Below are 15,179 nucleotides of genomic sequence, written 5' to 3'. Positions count from 1 at the left end.
CGAGTATAGGCGCGATTAATTTCAGGACATGTAAACAGCGGCACATAGGTAATAGAATAGGCTACTCACGCTGTTGTCTGCCGTCGGCGGCGGCCCAGGCTGTCGCTTGATCGCGCAGTTAACTTTGCGCAGGCTATTACTCCGTTCGAACATGGCGTCGGAGCGAAGGGAAGGCTGTTGCCGCTGCTGAACAAGTTCTTCGGACTCGATCTCTGGCCCTTGCAGCTGGATCAGTTGCTGCTGCGTCGTCGCTGGCTCAGCTGGCAGGTTTTCTTTGTTCTTCCGAGTCTTCTTCCTCGAGTCTCTTTCAATCTTTATTTTAATCTTGGTGCCGCCATCGTGCTGGACACTGTACACCGGCACTGAGCTCTCGCTGTGTTGAGGGCTCATCGGAACGGGCTCTTCCAGAATCGTCCTCCATGCCGCCTCTATCGGCTCGTCCAGCAACAGGTTCTCGCGAAAGAGTTGTCTCGATTGTCGATCGATCGCTTTGGCGCATTTCGCCCTCTCGCTGTCGAAGGGGAACAGCTCGTCGAACCAAGATGCACTCAAGTCGCTGTCTGGGAATTCGTACGGTTGTGGCGTCGGCGGGCGAATCGGATTCTCATCGCTGTCGAGGTATCGGCCACTTTCCCCTACCGAGTTGTAATCAGTTTGCGCACTTTCGCCAAAGAACACGTCGCGGCTAACGACGATACGGTTGAAACTACTGCTCGAGCCGGACATGGCGCTGCCCGATGAACTGACTACCCGATCACCGACACTTGGGATGCCTAATATTTGCAACTGCGATTGATCTCGGGACTGAAATGGCATTGGCGTTTGGCGACTCGGCCGCCGCGAGAGGGTGGGGGAAGCCGTGCTGCCGTTATGGGCGGCGTGGGGGTAACGGCGTTACGACTCGCGTTAGGCGGCAAACGTGGTAGAGGCCGCTATGGCCAGGTCCGCGGTACATCGGCCTATCCACTTACCTCGATCCTGAAAGTCCAGCCCTCGAGGCTCAGCAGTCGGAGGGTCGAGTTGCGGGCGAGGGCGTGACAAAGGAGCCGACAGGGGTGATCGTCTAGCGCAAGTCTCGGACTAGCTAGGTCGAGCAGTTGCAGACACGGCGCCTCGGCTAGTGCCAGTACTAATGGCATGACGTCGGCAGGTCGCGACGCGCCGGCAGCCCGCACGGCGTCGAGGTTGCGGGCGCGACGAATCGTCTCGGCCAGGCAGCAGGCGTCCAGTCCTCCCAACAGGCATTTGGAGACGTTTAACGAGCGCAGCTTGCAGTTCGGCTCTCTGTGGAATTTATCATATTTATCATTTTTTTTTTTTTCGAGAAATTTATCGGCCCAATTTTTCCAGCACTGCTCGCGCCGTTGTAAAGTTATGAAAGCCGCTGAGGAGCTCGAGTCGTGTTTGTCACAGCGAACAGTCGGATGATTTGTGCGCGTGAAAAACTCTTTTCCCGCGAAATCAAACTCACGACAAAGAGTTATTATTATATTCGCCCGAACTGGGCCGGGCTTTTCGAAAGCCGAAAAAGCAACGCTGCACTCAGCTCCTGCGCATAGAGGAGCTGTAGCTCGCGCGACAAGATGAAAGGGCTGCGCGCGTGCTCGTCAATTTAACGCCCAGAGACGATATACACACACACGCGCACACTCGCGTCTTGACTGTCTTTCGCCTCGCTCTCCCTCTCTATCCTGGCGCAGGCACGAATAAGAGCAGCGGCAGGTCGCCTTTGATAAGCATTCGAGTGCGAGTTATATGGAAATGACTTCTGGGAAACTCGAACGCGGCGCGTTTGTACGCAAAGGACGCCGAGTTGAAATGTCAACTTCGTTGAGGCGATAGTAGCGATGCCCATTGCGCGAGCGCAACATGTTCGGATGAAAACACGGCCTTGAATGAGGCGCGCAATGACGAGGAAATCGATCGTCGATTTATGCAAGAGTCTTATCTCCGCCGGCCGCGTTAATTAGATAAATCGCGCGATACCAGTAGTGCGGAGCGTCAGTTATCCGTTCGATATCGGCCGAGTAGCAAGTCAGCGTCCGAGGGAAGCAATCAGTGCAAAGAGCCGTAAGTAAAGAGCAAAACCCACCTGATGGCATTGAATATCTCGTGGAAGCCAGTGCCCTGGTGACTGACCAGGTCGCAGGCGGGCTGCGGATGGAGCGTGGGCACTCGATGGCACAGCAGGCTGTCGCTGTTCCGCTTGCTGCTGCCGTTGCTGCTGTCGCGTTCGCTGGGCAGGCTGCCGTTGTTGCCGCTGCTGCTGCTGCCGCCGCCGCCGCCGCCGCCTCCTGCCGCGGTCCCGGGTAGGCCCAGGCCCAGGGGCAGCCTCGGCAGAGTCGCCGGACGGTTGGAGCCGCCGTAGGCCGCCAGGGCGCCCCGGGGCAGCGACGAGTAGCAGCGACCGCTCGCCGGCAGACTGCCCAGCGTGCTCGAGGCGCAGCCGCTGCTTCCGGAACCCGAGCCGGATCCTGTTGAATTCAAATGACTTTTCAAATATCAACCTTTGCTGCTCGCGCGAAACGAACCTTTCCTTTCCCACGCAATTCAGCTAATTTTCCCCTTCTATTCTAAAATCTGTAATCTGCGTTAGTTTTCTGAGCGTAAAAATTTCGAACGCGTTATCTTTCGAAAACAGACTAAGATCTCAACACATCGCGCGTCAAATACTTGAGCGATAGGCGGCAAAGACATTTTTCACATTTCTGGGCTTAGTATAGATAAGTCCATGTTTGCTCTTACTCTATCTGGACTTGATCAACAGTTGTACATTCAGATAGCGGAAACTTTACTCTAGGTCAAAGGCGAAAAACAAGTTCACATTTCTTCTAGCAAACTAAACTATTTTCAATCGTCAAAAATTCGGCCGTTTTGAAAAATGTTCGCATGATCGTGGCGTGCGCGCGCGTCTCCTATTAAGCTTAAGACATGCAAATTATTTAGATGAAAATCGTTGTCCATTCAGGCGCCAGCACGCGCGCGCGTCCCCTATTAAGCTTAAGACAAGCAAATTATTTAGATGAAAATCGTTGTCCATTCAGGCGCCAGCACGCGCTAATCGGTCAATTAATTACGTCTCCAACATCTGATCTTTTATCGTATCTCACAAATAGCTCAACGTATCAGTACGATCGAATCGGCCTTATCGCCATCCATAAAGACTCTTGCGCCTATTGTTGCGCACGAGTTGCGCGATATCAGAGAATAAATTAGAAATAATGAAAATAATTGAATTGATCAGGTTTCTCATTTGAATGTCTGTTCCCTCTCTCCTAGGCGGAATGTTGACACAACTGTGTAGGTCTATAATCCGTTTCCCAAAATTTCCGTCTTCTCTCACAAGGAATCATTTTCTTATCTCTCGATCGTCACCTTGTAACAGTGCGCGATTTTCCGGCTGGCCGTAATGTACATGGCTATATATCAGACGGTGTGGTTCAATGGAAGCATTACTCGCCGGGAAGTCGACGCGAGAGGTCGACTCGTCGGGCTGCGGTTTGTTGCTTTCCGTTTTTCTGCCTATGCAATAGTTGCGGCTGATAAGATATACTTGATATAAGAGCATATTACAGTAGTAAAGATATGCACTCCACGTTCATTTCGTTTCTCGGAACGTGGCGCGTGGTTTTGGTTTCTAATGGGATTATTATATCGTTCAAATTTATTGCTTTCGAAAAATAACATTTTCAATTTTCAGGTCTGGAGCTTATATAAGGAGCCGTGCGAAAACGCGGAGTCGCAGAGCGCGGACTGCTGTACTTGGCAAGTGAGTAGTTGAAAAAAGTCGCACTTTTATCGGTGACTTGAAATCCCAAACAACTTTTCAAAAACAAGAAGCCATTTGGAAGCTTCAAATCATTATGCATTTACGTCTGTTTTAGTTTACGAGTATACCTTACAGAGTAAGATGAAGGGTCAGAAGCGGCTGGCTTGGAACGGCCTCGTTCTCTTCAGTTGCATCGCGATTTCGCAGGCAGCTTTTCTCGGTAACAGAGTTTACAGAGCCATTCTCGAGGCTGTCGTCAAACTGTACGACAAGTTGTGAGCGTTTCCGTCTTCTTCTTCTTCTTCTTCTTTTTTTTCGACAGACGTCGTCAAGAAGCCGAAGGATCTCATTACTCATGGGCTGACGGGCATAGTTGGGGATGTAATCGAGGCAAAAAATAACCTGACCGACAAGCTGAACCATGTGTCTCCCAACATTTTGGGCCCGATCGCCGATGCCCTCGATCCGGACTGGCTAATAGGCGTAAGTTAGGAAGCGGCGAAGCGGGCTCGCAGTCGAATCAAATGACCGAATGATTCGTCGTGCTTCCATACAGATAAATTACACGAGGTGGGCGATGGACCTGGACGATGCGTTGACCGAGGGGGACACGACTCTCTGGGTCAAGAGGGTCAGCAAGATGTTCGACGTGCCGCGCGTGATCGAGGAGATGAAAACGTCGAAGCAGTCGAAGGCCACGTGCCTGGCTTGCAAATTCGCCGTCAACTTGGGCCGCTCCATGATAAAGAGCGGCAAAAGCGACGAGGAAGTCTTGGCCCTCGTCGGTCAGGTCTGCACTACCCTCAATATCCAGAGCAAGAGGGTCTGCGAAGGCGTGATGGCCCTCATAGGCGTACGTACCTATACTTGTCCTTTGAATTTTTCCAAAGCTAAAGCGGCCCGTGGCTCGCTCAATCGCAGGTGGACGTAGTGGAGGCGGTCAAGAAGTCGGACATGCGGCCAGCCCAGGTCTGCAGCTTCCTCCTCGGCGACGCCTGCCTCAACGGCTACGACGCGCGCCACGACTGGAAGCTGAACATCCAGATGAAGGATCACGCGTTGAGCCACCCGACTAGTCCGCCCCCGAAAGACGCGCCACTGATAAAGATTCTCCAGATCTCCGACACGCATTTCGACCCCTATTACGAGGAGGGCGCGAACGCCGAGTGCGGCGAGCCTCTCTGCTGTCGCGGCACGGACGGGGAGCCCAAGTCGAAGGAGGCTGCCGCCGGAAAGTGGGGCGATTACAGGAAGTGCGACGCGCCGCTGCACCTGATCGAGAACGCGCTGAAGCACATCTCCGAGACGCACAAGGTGAGAGCGCGTTGCGAGGCTCTGCGCTGCCTTTTGCTTCGGCCACGTTCGATCTCATTCGAAAGGGTTTTTCGCGCGCAGGACATCGACTACGTCTACTGGACCGGGGACCTTCCGCCACACGACATCTGGAATCAAAGCCGAGAAGAGAACCTCATGAATCTGCGGACCAACGCCGCCCTGATGGACAAGTACTTCAAGGGTGTGCCCATCTTGCCTTCGGTCGGGAATCACGAGAGCTGCCCGGTCGACAGGTAAGCCGACGCGGCCGCCTCGAGCGCGAGCAATGCCGAATAATGCGGACTCTTGGGCAGTTTTGCGCCAGCAGGGAGCCCCTCGCGAAAGAGCATGTCGTGGCTGTACGACGAGCTCGACAAGGAGTGGAGCCGCTGGTTGCCGGCCAGCTGCTCGGAGAGCATCCGGAGGGGCGCGTTCTACTCGCTCCTGCTGAAGCCCGGCTTCCGAGTCATCTCGGTCAACGGCAACTACTGCAGCCGGAACAACTTCTTTCTGCTGTGGAACAGCACCGATCCCCTGGGCGAGCTCGGCTGGCTGGAGCGCGAGCTCGCGGCCGCCGAGGCCAGCGGCGAGAGGGTCCACGTAATCGGGCACGTGCCGCCGGGCGGGCCAGACTGCTTGAAAGTTTGGTCGAGGAATTACTACGAGATTATCAGCAGGTTCGCTCGCGGCCGCGGGGATAACAGCGCGCGCCTCTAATAATGCCACGCTCCTTCTCGCATCTCTGTTCACAGATACGAGGGGACTGTGATGGCGCAGTTCTTCGGCCACACTCACTTTGACGAATTCGAGGTCTTCTACGACGCGAAGACGTTGAAGCGCCCGCTGGGCGTCGGCTACATCTCGCCCTCGCTGACGCCTTGGGAGAACGTCAACCCTGCCTACAGGATATACTACGTGGACGGGGACCGGCCGCAGAGCAGCAGGGTATGACGCGCGAGCGACCGAGTGGCGAGCGCTCTGAATGTCTCTCCTCTCTTCCGCAGGTCATCGTGGATCACGAGACGTGGAAGATGAACCTCGACGAGGCCAACCAGAACGACAACCCGGTTTGGTACAAAGCCTACAACGCGAGGAGCGCTTACAACATGTCGTCGCTGCTGCCGCAGGACTGGGACGATCTCATCAGGAGAATGACCACCGACCGGGACCTCTTCGAGACCTATCACAGGTATGCCGAACGACCGGGCGCGAGAGCACAGCTTGCCAGGATGATCGCAGCGAGGGCGTTTTGTTTAAGGAACTACTACCGCAACTCGCCAGTCAGGCCCAAGTGCGACGACCGGTGCAGGAGAAAGTTGTTGTGCGACTTGCGCAGCGGCAGGAGTCACGACCGGGACAACCTCTGCCACGACTTGTAGGACAGAGACGAGCGCAGCGATAATTGTACTGAAAGGCAGAAGAAGCAGCTTGACAAATACACGATCAACCCCAGCAAAGTCTCGATTTCTCCTCCTCCCGCAAATCAGTCGACTCGACGCCGGGCCGCGGAACTAGACGTAGAGTCTACGCGGCCCCGCCGACGAGCTGCCGACACCCGGTGGCGTTCAGTCAAAGCACCTTTCTCAACTTCTCAACCGAGCTTCGAGCAGTCTGCGTATTCTTCGGGCTGCGGAACGCTTTGGATATAAACGCAATTAGCTGCCGGCAGTTGGTAATTCGAGAGCCGCGCGGTAGGCCAAGTGAGTTTAATTAAAAAGAGGCGGCTCGCTGCTGCCGTGCTCGTCGTTGTTTATGTAACGTCGCCGCGGTGAATTATGTCGCGGGCTGGGCCAGTTGTTGGAGCGCGCCCGCTCTCGTGGTAATTGAAACTTGTGTGCCCACGCGCGCTCTCTCGAAACCGACTACAGCACTCGGGGGAGCGGCTGCCGCTTTTTCCCCGCCGCGCGCGCGCGCGCGCGCGCGACAAACGAGCGCGAAGGAAAAACTTTGGGCAGGTAAAAACTTGATGTTTATGCTTCGCTATAAACTGCACTTTCAGCGCGCGGCGAATTATCTTAGTCTTTTCCCGGGGATTTACTGCTCGCGGCCGTTTAGTCGACGAGAAAAAGTAATTTCGAAAAAAATCCCTCCCCTCTTTTTCGTGCCAGCTAATTTGTAGTAACTACGTTCGGGGGATCTGCCGAGGTTATTACAATAGCTAACGAGGCCAATCCTCTTTGCAGCGTTATACCAAGAGCGCAGTCGCACTAATGGCCGCCGAGCGCGCGGGCGGAGAGTCCCGGGAAGAAAGAGCGCGGAGGCTGAAACAAATTGAAAGATAAAGTAGGATTGTGCCCGGATACGCGCGTTTGATGACGTTTATCTCTATCCATCTCTCGGCCCTATTGCCCCTCGCCATCCACCTGCCAGCGCGTATAAACTAATCGGGCAAGTATTGGTCGACGCGGCTCCGTAAATCTTGGGCGTCCAGCAAGTCGCCGGCGATTTTTCACCATCGCAATTGCCGCCGGAACATCGAAAAGCACTGCGCGCAAGACGGATTGGGTTGGATTTATCAGGGGCGAGCCGCGTTCGGGAGCTTTTCGCGCCCTCGAAGAAAGTCTCGCTGCGCGTTTCATGCAGAACAGTTTGGCAAACTCGCGAATACGGACGCGAGAGAAGGAGTAAAAACTCTCCATCCAAAACGCTTCTTAGGCTATAGCATTCCGAGCAAGCAGCGCTCGGAGTTGCAAAGTTTCCAACTAAAGTGCCGGCCTGAGCATGCTTGTCGGGTAAAGCCCGTCTACAGCCGTCTACAGCCACGTCCTATGAAAGCAGGGGAGATATGATTAGAGCTGAATTAGAACTCACCCATGCTGATGCCGGAGCTCGAGGGGTCCTCGCTCTTGGCGGCCCAGCTGCCGGCGAGGTTGAGGGCCAGCAGCGGCCTCTCCTTGAGCAGCTCGGCCACGGAGGCGAGACCCTCGCAGCCGCAGCCGAGGTGCGGCAAGTGCAAGGCCTGCACCTGCTTGCAGTGCCGCAGCGAGTCGCAGACCCTGGAGAGCTGCTCGCCCGACAGGTTCATGTCGAGCACCAGCCGCGACAGCTGACTCGAGGCCTGGCCCAGGGCCCGGCACAGCGCGCTCACCACGCACTCCAGCCTGCAACGACAAGAGGACGGCCAAGGTGAGGGGCGGAGGAGGAGGAGGAGGGGCTGCGAACTGCGAACTCCGACTCACCGGTCGTGCGCCGACTCCTCGAGGCAGGTGACGACGAGCTCGAACTCGCGCAGCCTCCGCTTGCCGAGGACGCTGCGGACGTGGCCGGCCAGCCGGAGCACCTCGTCCGCGGGGAACTCGTGGCCCAGCAGGGAGGTGATGCGGACCAGCCGGACGCTCTCGTTGCCGGCGAGCGCCCCGAAGAACTCGTCGAGGTGGCTCGGCTCGGAGCCGCGCTCGAGCTGGAAGACGACCTCGAGGGCCTCGAGGCCGCAGGCCGGGCTCTCGAGGATCCGGGCCCAGCCCTCGAGCTCGAGCGGCGTCGTGTGGACCAGCGGGGCCGGCGGCCGCTCGCTCGGGGCCGGCCCGAAGCCCGGCCCGGCGCCGAGCAGTCGGCAGACGGCCGCGACGTTGCCCTCCGAGGGGCCGGCGGCCCTCAGCAGGGAGAACAGGCCGCGCGCCGGCAGCTCCAGCGGGCAGAGCTGGTTGAGCACGAGGTGGCTCCTGGGCCCGAGGAGCCCGGCCAGGTGCCCGAGAATCCCGGGGGGCAGGCCCTCGAGCTCGCGGCGCAGGATGTTGGCGTACTGGGCGATGCTGCTGAGGTAGTAGGCCGCGAGGAACTCGGCGACGCCCAGGTGGATCGGCGTGTAGAGCTCGGACTTGCGCCGCTGGCCGAGGCTCGGGCCTGGAAGGAGAAAAGAGAGAAGCGGGCGTGAAAAGAGAGACTGCGCGACTGGCCGCGTGCGGGCGCAGCACTTGCCTTTGCTGAGGAAGCCGAGGCGGGCGACCTCGAGGCCGCCGCCGCGCGTCCGCAGCTCGGCCTCCGGGTAGCAGGTGCGGCCCTCGCGCAGGCCCGCCAGCGCCAGCCGGCCAAAGTCCTCGAGGCGCTTGCGGCAGTGCGCCGGGATCTCCTCGTCGCGCGGCACCGCCGGCTCCAGGCTCCGCTTGACGAGGCTCCTGACGGCCGCCTGGACCAGGGCGCTCGTCTCCTCGGGCAGCCGGCCGCGGTCCTGCAAGGAAGCGGCGGTCAGTCGGGCCGTACTCGTTAGCTCGCTCGCTCGACGCACCTGGTAGAGCAGGCAGAGCATGAGCCAGCCGAGCGGGTGCTGGGCCAGCTGGCGGACCGCGAGCGGCTGGACGTTGAGCACCTCGAGGAACTCGCAGGCCCGCTCGGCCAGGTCGTTGTGGATGAAGTAGGCGACGCAGAGCCGCTCGACGCGGGCCCACTCGAGCCCGGCGAGGTGCAGCCGGCGCTGGACGAGCGGCCCGAGGGCCGCGGCGTCGCCGGGCGCGCAGGTCAGCAGCAGCCGCGCCTCCGGGAAGAGCCGGCCCTCGAGCAGCTCGGCCGCCTCGCCGAGGCTCGCGCGGGCGCACTCGTCGTAGCCGTCGAGCAGGAAGAGCAGCCGGTCCTCGAGCAGCTGCAGCGTCCGCCAGACCTGCTGGATCGCCTCGGCCAGGGGACCGCCCCGCGGGAAGAGCTCGCGCGCGAGGTAGCTCAGCAGGCCGCCGCCCCGGAGCTCGCGCAGCGGCACGATCAGCGCCAGGGCCGGGCCGCCGGACTCGCCGGACTCGCCGGACTCGCCGGGCTGCGTCGCCCACTGGTAGAGCAGCCGCAGGCAGAGGCTCGTGCGCCCGCTGCCGGGGCCGCCCTCCACCGAGACTCGCCGCGGCGCCTCCGAGATCGAGCCGTCGCCCAGCTGCACGGACAAGATCAAGATGAAAATCAAGTGAAAATCAAGTGAAAATCAAAATGAAAATCAAGAGAAAAGTAAAAGGCGCCCGAGTCTCACCCTGACCGGGGCGAAAATCTGCTCCATCCGGATGTTCTCCAGCCGGTGCTCCTGCTCGCTCTTGTGGACGATCTGCAGGTGGGGCTGGAAGTGGGCCGGGCAGAGCGTGCCCCCGGGCAGGGCCGAGGCCCAGTGCGGCAGGTGCGCCGGCTCCCGCGTCCCGAGCTCCCGGTAGAAGCTCTTGAGGTGCCTGAGGAGCCTGGCCAGCGGGTCCCTCTCCGGCGAGCCGGGCCCGTTGTTCGACTGGCCGAGTCTTCTCGACGAGGCCCTCGCGCTGGATATGTAGGCGGCCGGCGCCGGGGGCGGGCTGCACGGCGGACAGCACGCGGGACTGCCGCCCCCGGGACTCGACAGGCTGTAGCTCCGCTCGAGCTCCTGAAACACCCAACAAGATCATCAACTTGTATCGGTCGACGAGCATATCGGACCTGCACACACACACAATCACCCAACTCTCTCCTCTACGGAAAATAATCGGATATATGATGCGCTAAGCCTCGTCGCGGAAAGTGGCCCAGCCTGTGCGCGGTAAACGTGCCGATAAACGTGCCGGGCACGCGCGCGAGCCCTCCGACCTTGCTATTCGGGGAATCCCCGGATTTCGCGCCGCTAATCGGACTTCGACGTTTGCAGCGATGCGAGGTAGGTCCGATGCTGTTGGTCGTGGCCGTTTGTTTGAAGGGACCTACTGCGCGACCGGGCGCGATTGCAATTATGCTTGCACTGCCTTTCGGAAGCTCGGATTTCCGTGCGGGCTCGCTGCGTGTTGATTCGACTCGAGAGCTGTTTTGTTTCGGTTCGTTGACGAGTTCGTTTGTTACGATGACAGGCTTGGTTTGACTTGGATCGAAATTCGAAGCGCGCAGTTGAGGAAAAAAGAGCGAAGCAGCGGTCCCGGTAGAGGTTACCTAAACACGGCCATTCATTCGCGAGCCGACTATCCCGCGGGCTTCGCCTACATTGACACAGTCTGCAGGAGAGCGACATCGACAGCCGGTCTCGTTGGTATGTAGAGCCGCTCCTGACGGCACAGCTTCTTCATCCGCAGGCTCGTCGACCGTCGGTCCACTAGCCGTGTCGCGGGCGTCAATTCGAGAATGTGTTTCACCGCGCCCGCCAAATATTCGATCCCTCCCTCGACTCGAGTCGACCGAGCGGGCTCTCCTTTTGCGAAAATTGCAAGAATTATAACGGCAGAGCCCTCGGGAATCGCGCTCCGGAAAACTGGAGCAGAAATATTAGAGGGCGAGCAGCTGCAGCACCAGCAGCCGGCTGCTCGTCTCCTCCTCCTCCTCCTCCTCCTCCTCCGGCTGTTTACGCGGGGCGCTGATGGGAAAAGTGGGTCAGTGTGCGGCCAGGGGGCCGAGACTTTTCATTTTCATCCTGCATTTTCCGCGCGCGCGCGAGAATGTTATTACACTACCGCAACGAGTGTTCCCGCACCGCGTGCTCTTATATGGCGCACTCGCGACGCGCCGATGCAACAAATCTGGGCTAATTAAAACTCCCAGCGAAGAATGGCGTCTAAACAAACGAATGCCGGCATTTTGCAGCTATTCAAACGCTCTCTCTCTCTCTCTCTCGGAGTGGCGGTGAAGCTTAATTAACTCGCCCACGCTCGCTCGCTCTTACTGCGAAAGCAAAGAACCAAGCGGAATCGGAGCGCTGAGCGGCTGAGCGGCCAGCAACAAGAGCTCAGCCTTTTAATCACCGGCGTCTGCCGATAAGCAAGCAATATCCGAAGAGAAGCTGCTCGATCGAGCTCACGATTCCAAAGTCACTTTTTCACCTCGGCTTCATCGGGGAACAGAGGAGGGCCGAGTCGTCTGATTAAGCGGCATTAATCGAATCGTCTTAGTTTCATCCTGTTCATCGCGCCAGTCAGCTGGCTCGCATTTCGGAATCGCGAACTGCCACTTCGCCTGCGCGCCGCCCCCCAACGGCCTCCCGGACGACTGACGAGTGTAACTGCGTAATAACAGCGAGGCTCGGGGGCAGTGAGCTTCGAATCTCTCGCGAGGGGAGCTGCTTGGAGGAGCCGCTCGAGAATTCATCCCTCCGAGGGCATTGAGAGAGAGAGAGAGAGAGAGAGAGAGAGAGAGAGAGAGAGAGAGGAAGGACAAAGGAACGACGAGTCAGTCACCCCTTTAACCCGCGCAGGGGTGACGGATTCTTCATAATGCATCGGCGAGTCGAGTGCAGCCATGGCTCCGGGCTCGCTCTGTGCGGAGAGTTCTTTCTTTCCTCTTGCAGCTCCCTCGCGGGACGATGCCTCCCTCCCGCACGTCACGCGGCACACAAAGGCTCGCGCGCGCAGGATCATCCTCTACACGCGCGGGCCTGCCGCTGTAGAACGAGATCAAAGCGGTTAATGCGCGATGATAAGAAACACTGGAAATTTATTGAGGCTGCGTGCACCGGTGCGCGCGATGGAATCGATCCAAGTGGCCGAGCGAGCTGGCGAGCTACTGTTACGAGTTTTCCTGCCCCCCCCCCCCCCCCCCAGCGCCGCCGCGAGCAGATTTCATTTTAGATATAACCAGAACACGTCGAGTCGGCAGCTGGCATTGAATAACGTGTCAATAATTACGAGCCCGCCGAAAACTCGAGCATTCGCTGTCGAGTCGCTCGGCTGGATTTATGCACGAATGGAAATTGAGGTAGACGGAAAGTTGCTGCCCGCAAAAAGACGGCAACTCTACCGCGGCGTTAGATTTGAAAATAACTGTTGCAGCAGGAGTATATAGGTATGGAAAATTACCGCTGCCAAGTTTGGGCACGGGTGGAATTGGGTGGAGCTTTTAAGAGGGAAACAAAAACTCGAGCGTAGACGTAAAAGCGAGAGCAGTCGGCTGCATCGGGACTAGACGGAGCCACCCCCTGCAGGAGTAGCCGATGCAAGTAACTCGTAATTTCCCAGACAATCTCGGGGGGCAGCTCTATGTACGGAGCCGAATCGCTTTCGCGTCGCCTGGCGCGAGACCGAGTCACTGAATGTTGGAGATCATCGACGTGCTCGTAGCAGCCCCTTCGCTTGGCCCTTCCGCGAGAGGAGGGAAAAGGTGAGCGAAGGCCAGCGCGACAAACTCAACGCGAGCCGACTCGAGTTGAGCAACCGATCAAACGTTGAAAAATTCAGCTGCCGGCAATCGAGCAATTTCCCGCGGGAACGCGAGAGCAGACCGATGACGCCGTCCTCTCTCTTCCGATCGATACGTCCCCGGGTATTATCCCCCGCGATTGCCTCTCAAAGCTTCATCGGAATATGATTGAAATGAAATCGGTGTTTGGTTGTCCGGGAAATTCGTTTACTGCCCATCTCGAGAGGAGAGGTCGGATTTCCGCTGGATAGACCGGCATCGCTGTTTTATCGACCCTAACTTAGATTCCACTTTTCGGCGAAACGGCTGCTCAGAATAAAGTTTCCTTTTGGAAAACGTATTCCGAGGGTCTAATAAAGGGCGGACGAATGCCGTAATGCTATTTATTTGGCAAAAAGTAAATTTATTGCTAAACACAAATGAGCAACCCGGTATTTTTATCGATTTCCATAGTAACCAACATGGCAGTAATAAATTAAATTTCTTTTAATAATTGCGTAAAAAGGGTCGAGCGCCCATTATTATGCCCTCAGAATTGAGGTTGGTAGGTCGATAAAACAGGAGTCTGGCACGCCCTTAAGGGGCCCTGCCCAGAGGGAGCGGAACGGATTGCGGACGTCAGGAGCAGCTCGTCGTCCTGCTTCACAGTGAGAAAAAAATAAAGTTAGGATCACCGGAAAGTCCGATGCATTTTCGAACTCGTGCTACCGCATCTACATTGCACGTAAACTAGAAAATTATCAATAATAGACAATAAGATCGATTAATGCAGTATGAGCAGAAGCAAAATGCTATTTACGAGCAAGAGAGCGTAAATTGTACCTTTAGAGGTTATGTTGGGTTGGTGCTGCTTTGTGCTATCAAGTAACCCTAACTTAATTTTTTTCTCAGTGCAGTCTGCTTCGAGCAACACAATCCCAACTTCTCCGACGGACGTCAGGCCAGCGTAAGCGCGTTTAAAGTCTACACACGAATCCGAGCGTTAGATATAGCAGCGTAATAGTAAGTTTTATACTCTAATCGCGCACACGTTAAGTGTACATTGATTGTTTTACAAAGAGAAATGTCCTATAGGCGCGCGGCCTCGCTCTCGCATAGCTCGCACAATGCATCGTTCGAATTCTCGCGCGCAGTTGAGCCGCAGGAATCGAGGAGGAGAAGAATAACCGCTATGATATATCTACACACATATACATATATCCTCTACAATAGCTCGCAGGTGGGCGCAGATGCAGAAAATCTCATCTGGCGCGCGTATAAATTGCGCTTAGCTCCGTTCGGAGGAAAACTCGCGGAGAGAGCATCGGAAGGAGCCTTATTTACGACGCAAGAGGGGGAGAGAGCTTATTTATCCGGCGCTTTTCTTTGCCGTGAACGAGGCGCGCGCAAAGAGCCGAGTCCATCGCTTTCCATCGGGGGGAAAGGGTAGTCGTCGTCGTCGTCGTCGTCCGGAGAGAGTTTGTTCGCTGCATTTATTCGCGCGATTCGCGGTCATCTGCCCGTTGCTCGCAGGACCCATTCGTTCCCGGCGCAGCGCTATTTACGGCCCTCTCGCGTTGCAGCGGGGATGTTCCGCGAGAATAATTTTATGTTAATATAAGTAGGGCGGGCCGCCGAGCGCAGCTCGCTGAATTTATGCCGCTTGGCGGGAGCTTTTTCGGGAGCCGGCACAGGCTATGCTTGGTGGCCGGACCTGTACTGGACTGCGCTTCGATTCGAATCGACACGAGATCGCAACACCTGCTTTCGATTTTTCACGTTTCCAAATGTTCTGATTATGCATTGAGGACGAGACATTAGTCTTGCCATGACTAGGCGCGAAATTAATTAGCCGCGGCGCTCAATCAAAACACAAGCCGAGCCTCGGCTCTCCCTGTCCGGCGCAAGGGCCATTGGATAACATGGGTTAACGTTGCTTTAATCAAACGCTGGCAAATACAGCGCGCTGGAGAGCTGCGAATATTCAAACGAGAGACGGCCAGTGTGCGTGCGCCGCGGCCGAGAGCAGCCGTGATTAATATTCGCTCGGCGGTGTATGTATGCTGTG

General features: G+C 57.1%; 2 protein-coding genes across 6 annotated transcripts in view; one reads left to right on the top strand and one right to left on the bottom strand.

Moving 5' to 3' along the window:
- LOC100677826 overlaps positions 1-15,179 on the bottom strand; it is a 47,698-nt gene that overhangs the window by 10,872 nt on the left and 21,647 nt on the right. For 2 of the 4 annotated variants that reach the window (XM_008217918.4, XM_016982327.3), the window contains 7 exons: positions 10,032-10,406; positions 9,309-9,938; positions 9,002-9,251; positions 8,263-8,926; positions 7,895-8,184; positions 2,093-2,474; positions 972-1,284 (listed from right to left, as the gene is read on the bottom strand). In XM_008217918.4, the coding sequence (XP_008216140.1) occupies positions 972-1,284; positions 2,093-2,474; positions 7,895-8,184; positions 8,263-8,926; positions 9,002-9,251; positions 9,309-9,938; positions 10,032-10,406 (2,904 nt within the window). Of the gene's footprint in view, positions 1-69; positions 636-971; positions 1,285-2,092; positions 2,475-7,894; positions 8,185-8,262; positions 8,927-9,001; positions 9,252-9,308; positions 9,939-10,031; positions 10,407-15,179 lie in introns of all 4 variants that reach the window. The other 2 variants (XR_004344672.1, XM_016982328.3) reach the window with 2 other exon arrangements.
- Positions 1,911-6,536, top strand: LOC100116205 (sphingomyelin phosphodiesterase). Of its 2 annotated transcripts, none has more exons than XM_008217916.4 (11): positions 1,911-2,070; positions 3,701-3,769; positions 3,885-3,989; positions 4,092-4,252; positions 4,326-4,622; positions 4,691-5,083; positions 5,165-5,337; positions 5,398-5,760; positions 5,836-6,028; positions 6,088-6,272; positions 6,342-6,536. In XM_008217916.4, the coding sequence occupies exons 3-11, from the start codon at positions 3,911-3,913 to the stop codon at positions 6,460-6,462; spliced, it is 1,965 nt and encodes a 654-aa protein (XP_008216138.1). In that variant the 5' UTR covers positions 1,911-2,070; positions 3,701-3,769; positions 3,885-3,910; the 3' UTR covers positions 6,463-6,536. The 2 variants fall into 2 exon arrangements, with proteins under 2 accessions (XP_008216138.1, XP_001600744.1); XM_001600694.6 differs by lacking the exon at positions 1,911-2,070 and adding an exon at positions 3,444-3,498.

Source organism: Nasonia vitripennis, chromosome 2 (assembly GCF_009193385.2).
Source record: "Nasonia vitripennis strain AsymCx chromosome 2, Nvit_psr_1.1, whole genome shotgun sequence".
NCBI lineage: Eukaryota > Metazoa > Arthropoda > Insecta > Hymenoptera > Pteromalidae > Nasonia > Nasonia vitripennis.
Note: the sequence above shows the minus strand (reverse complement) of the source record. Positions and strands in the feature narration are given on the sequence as shown.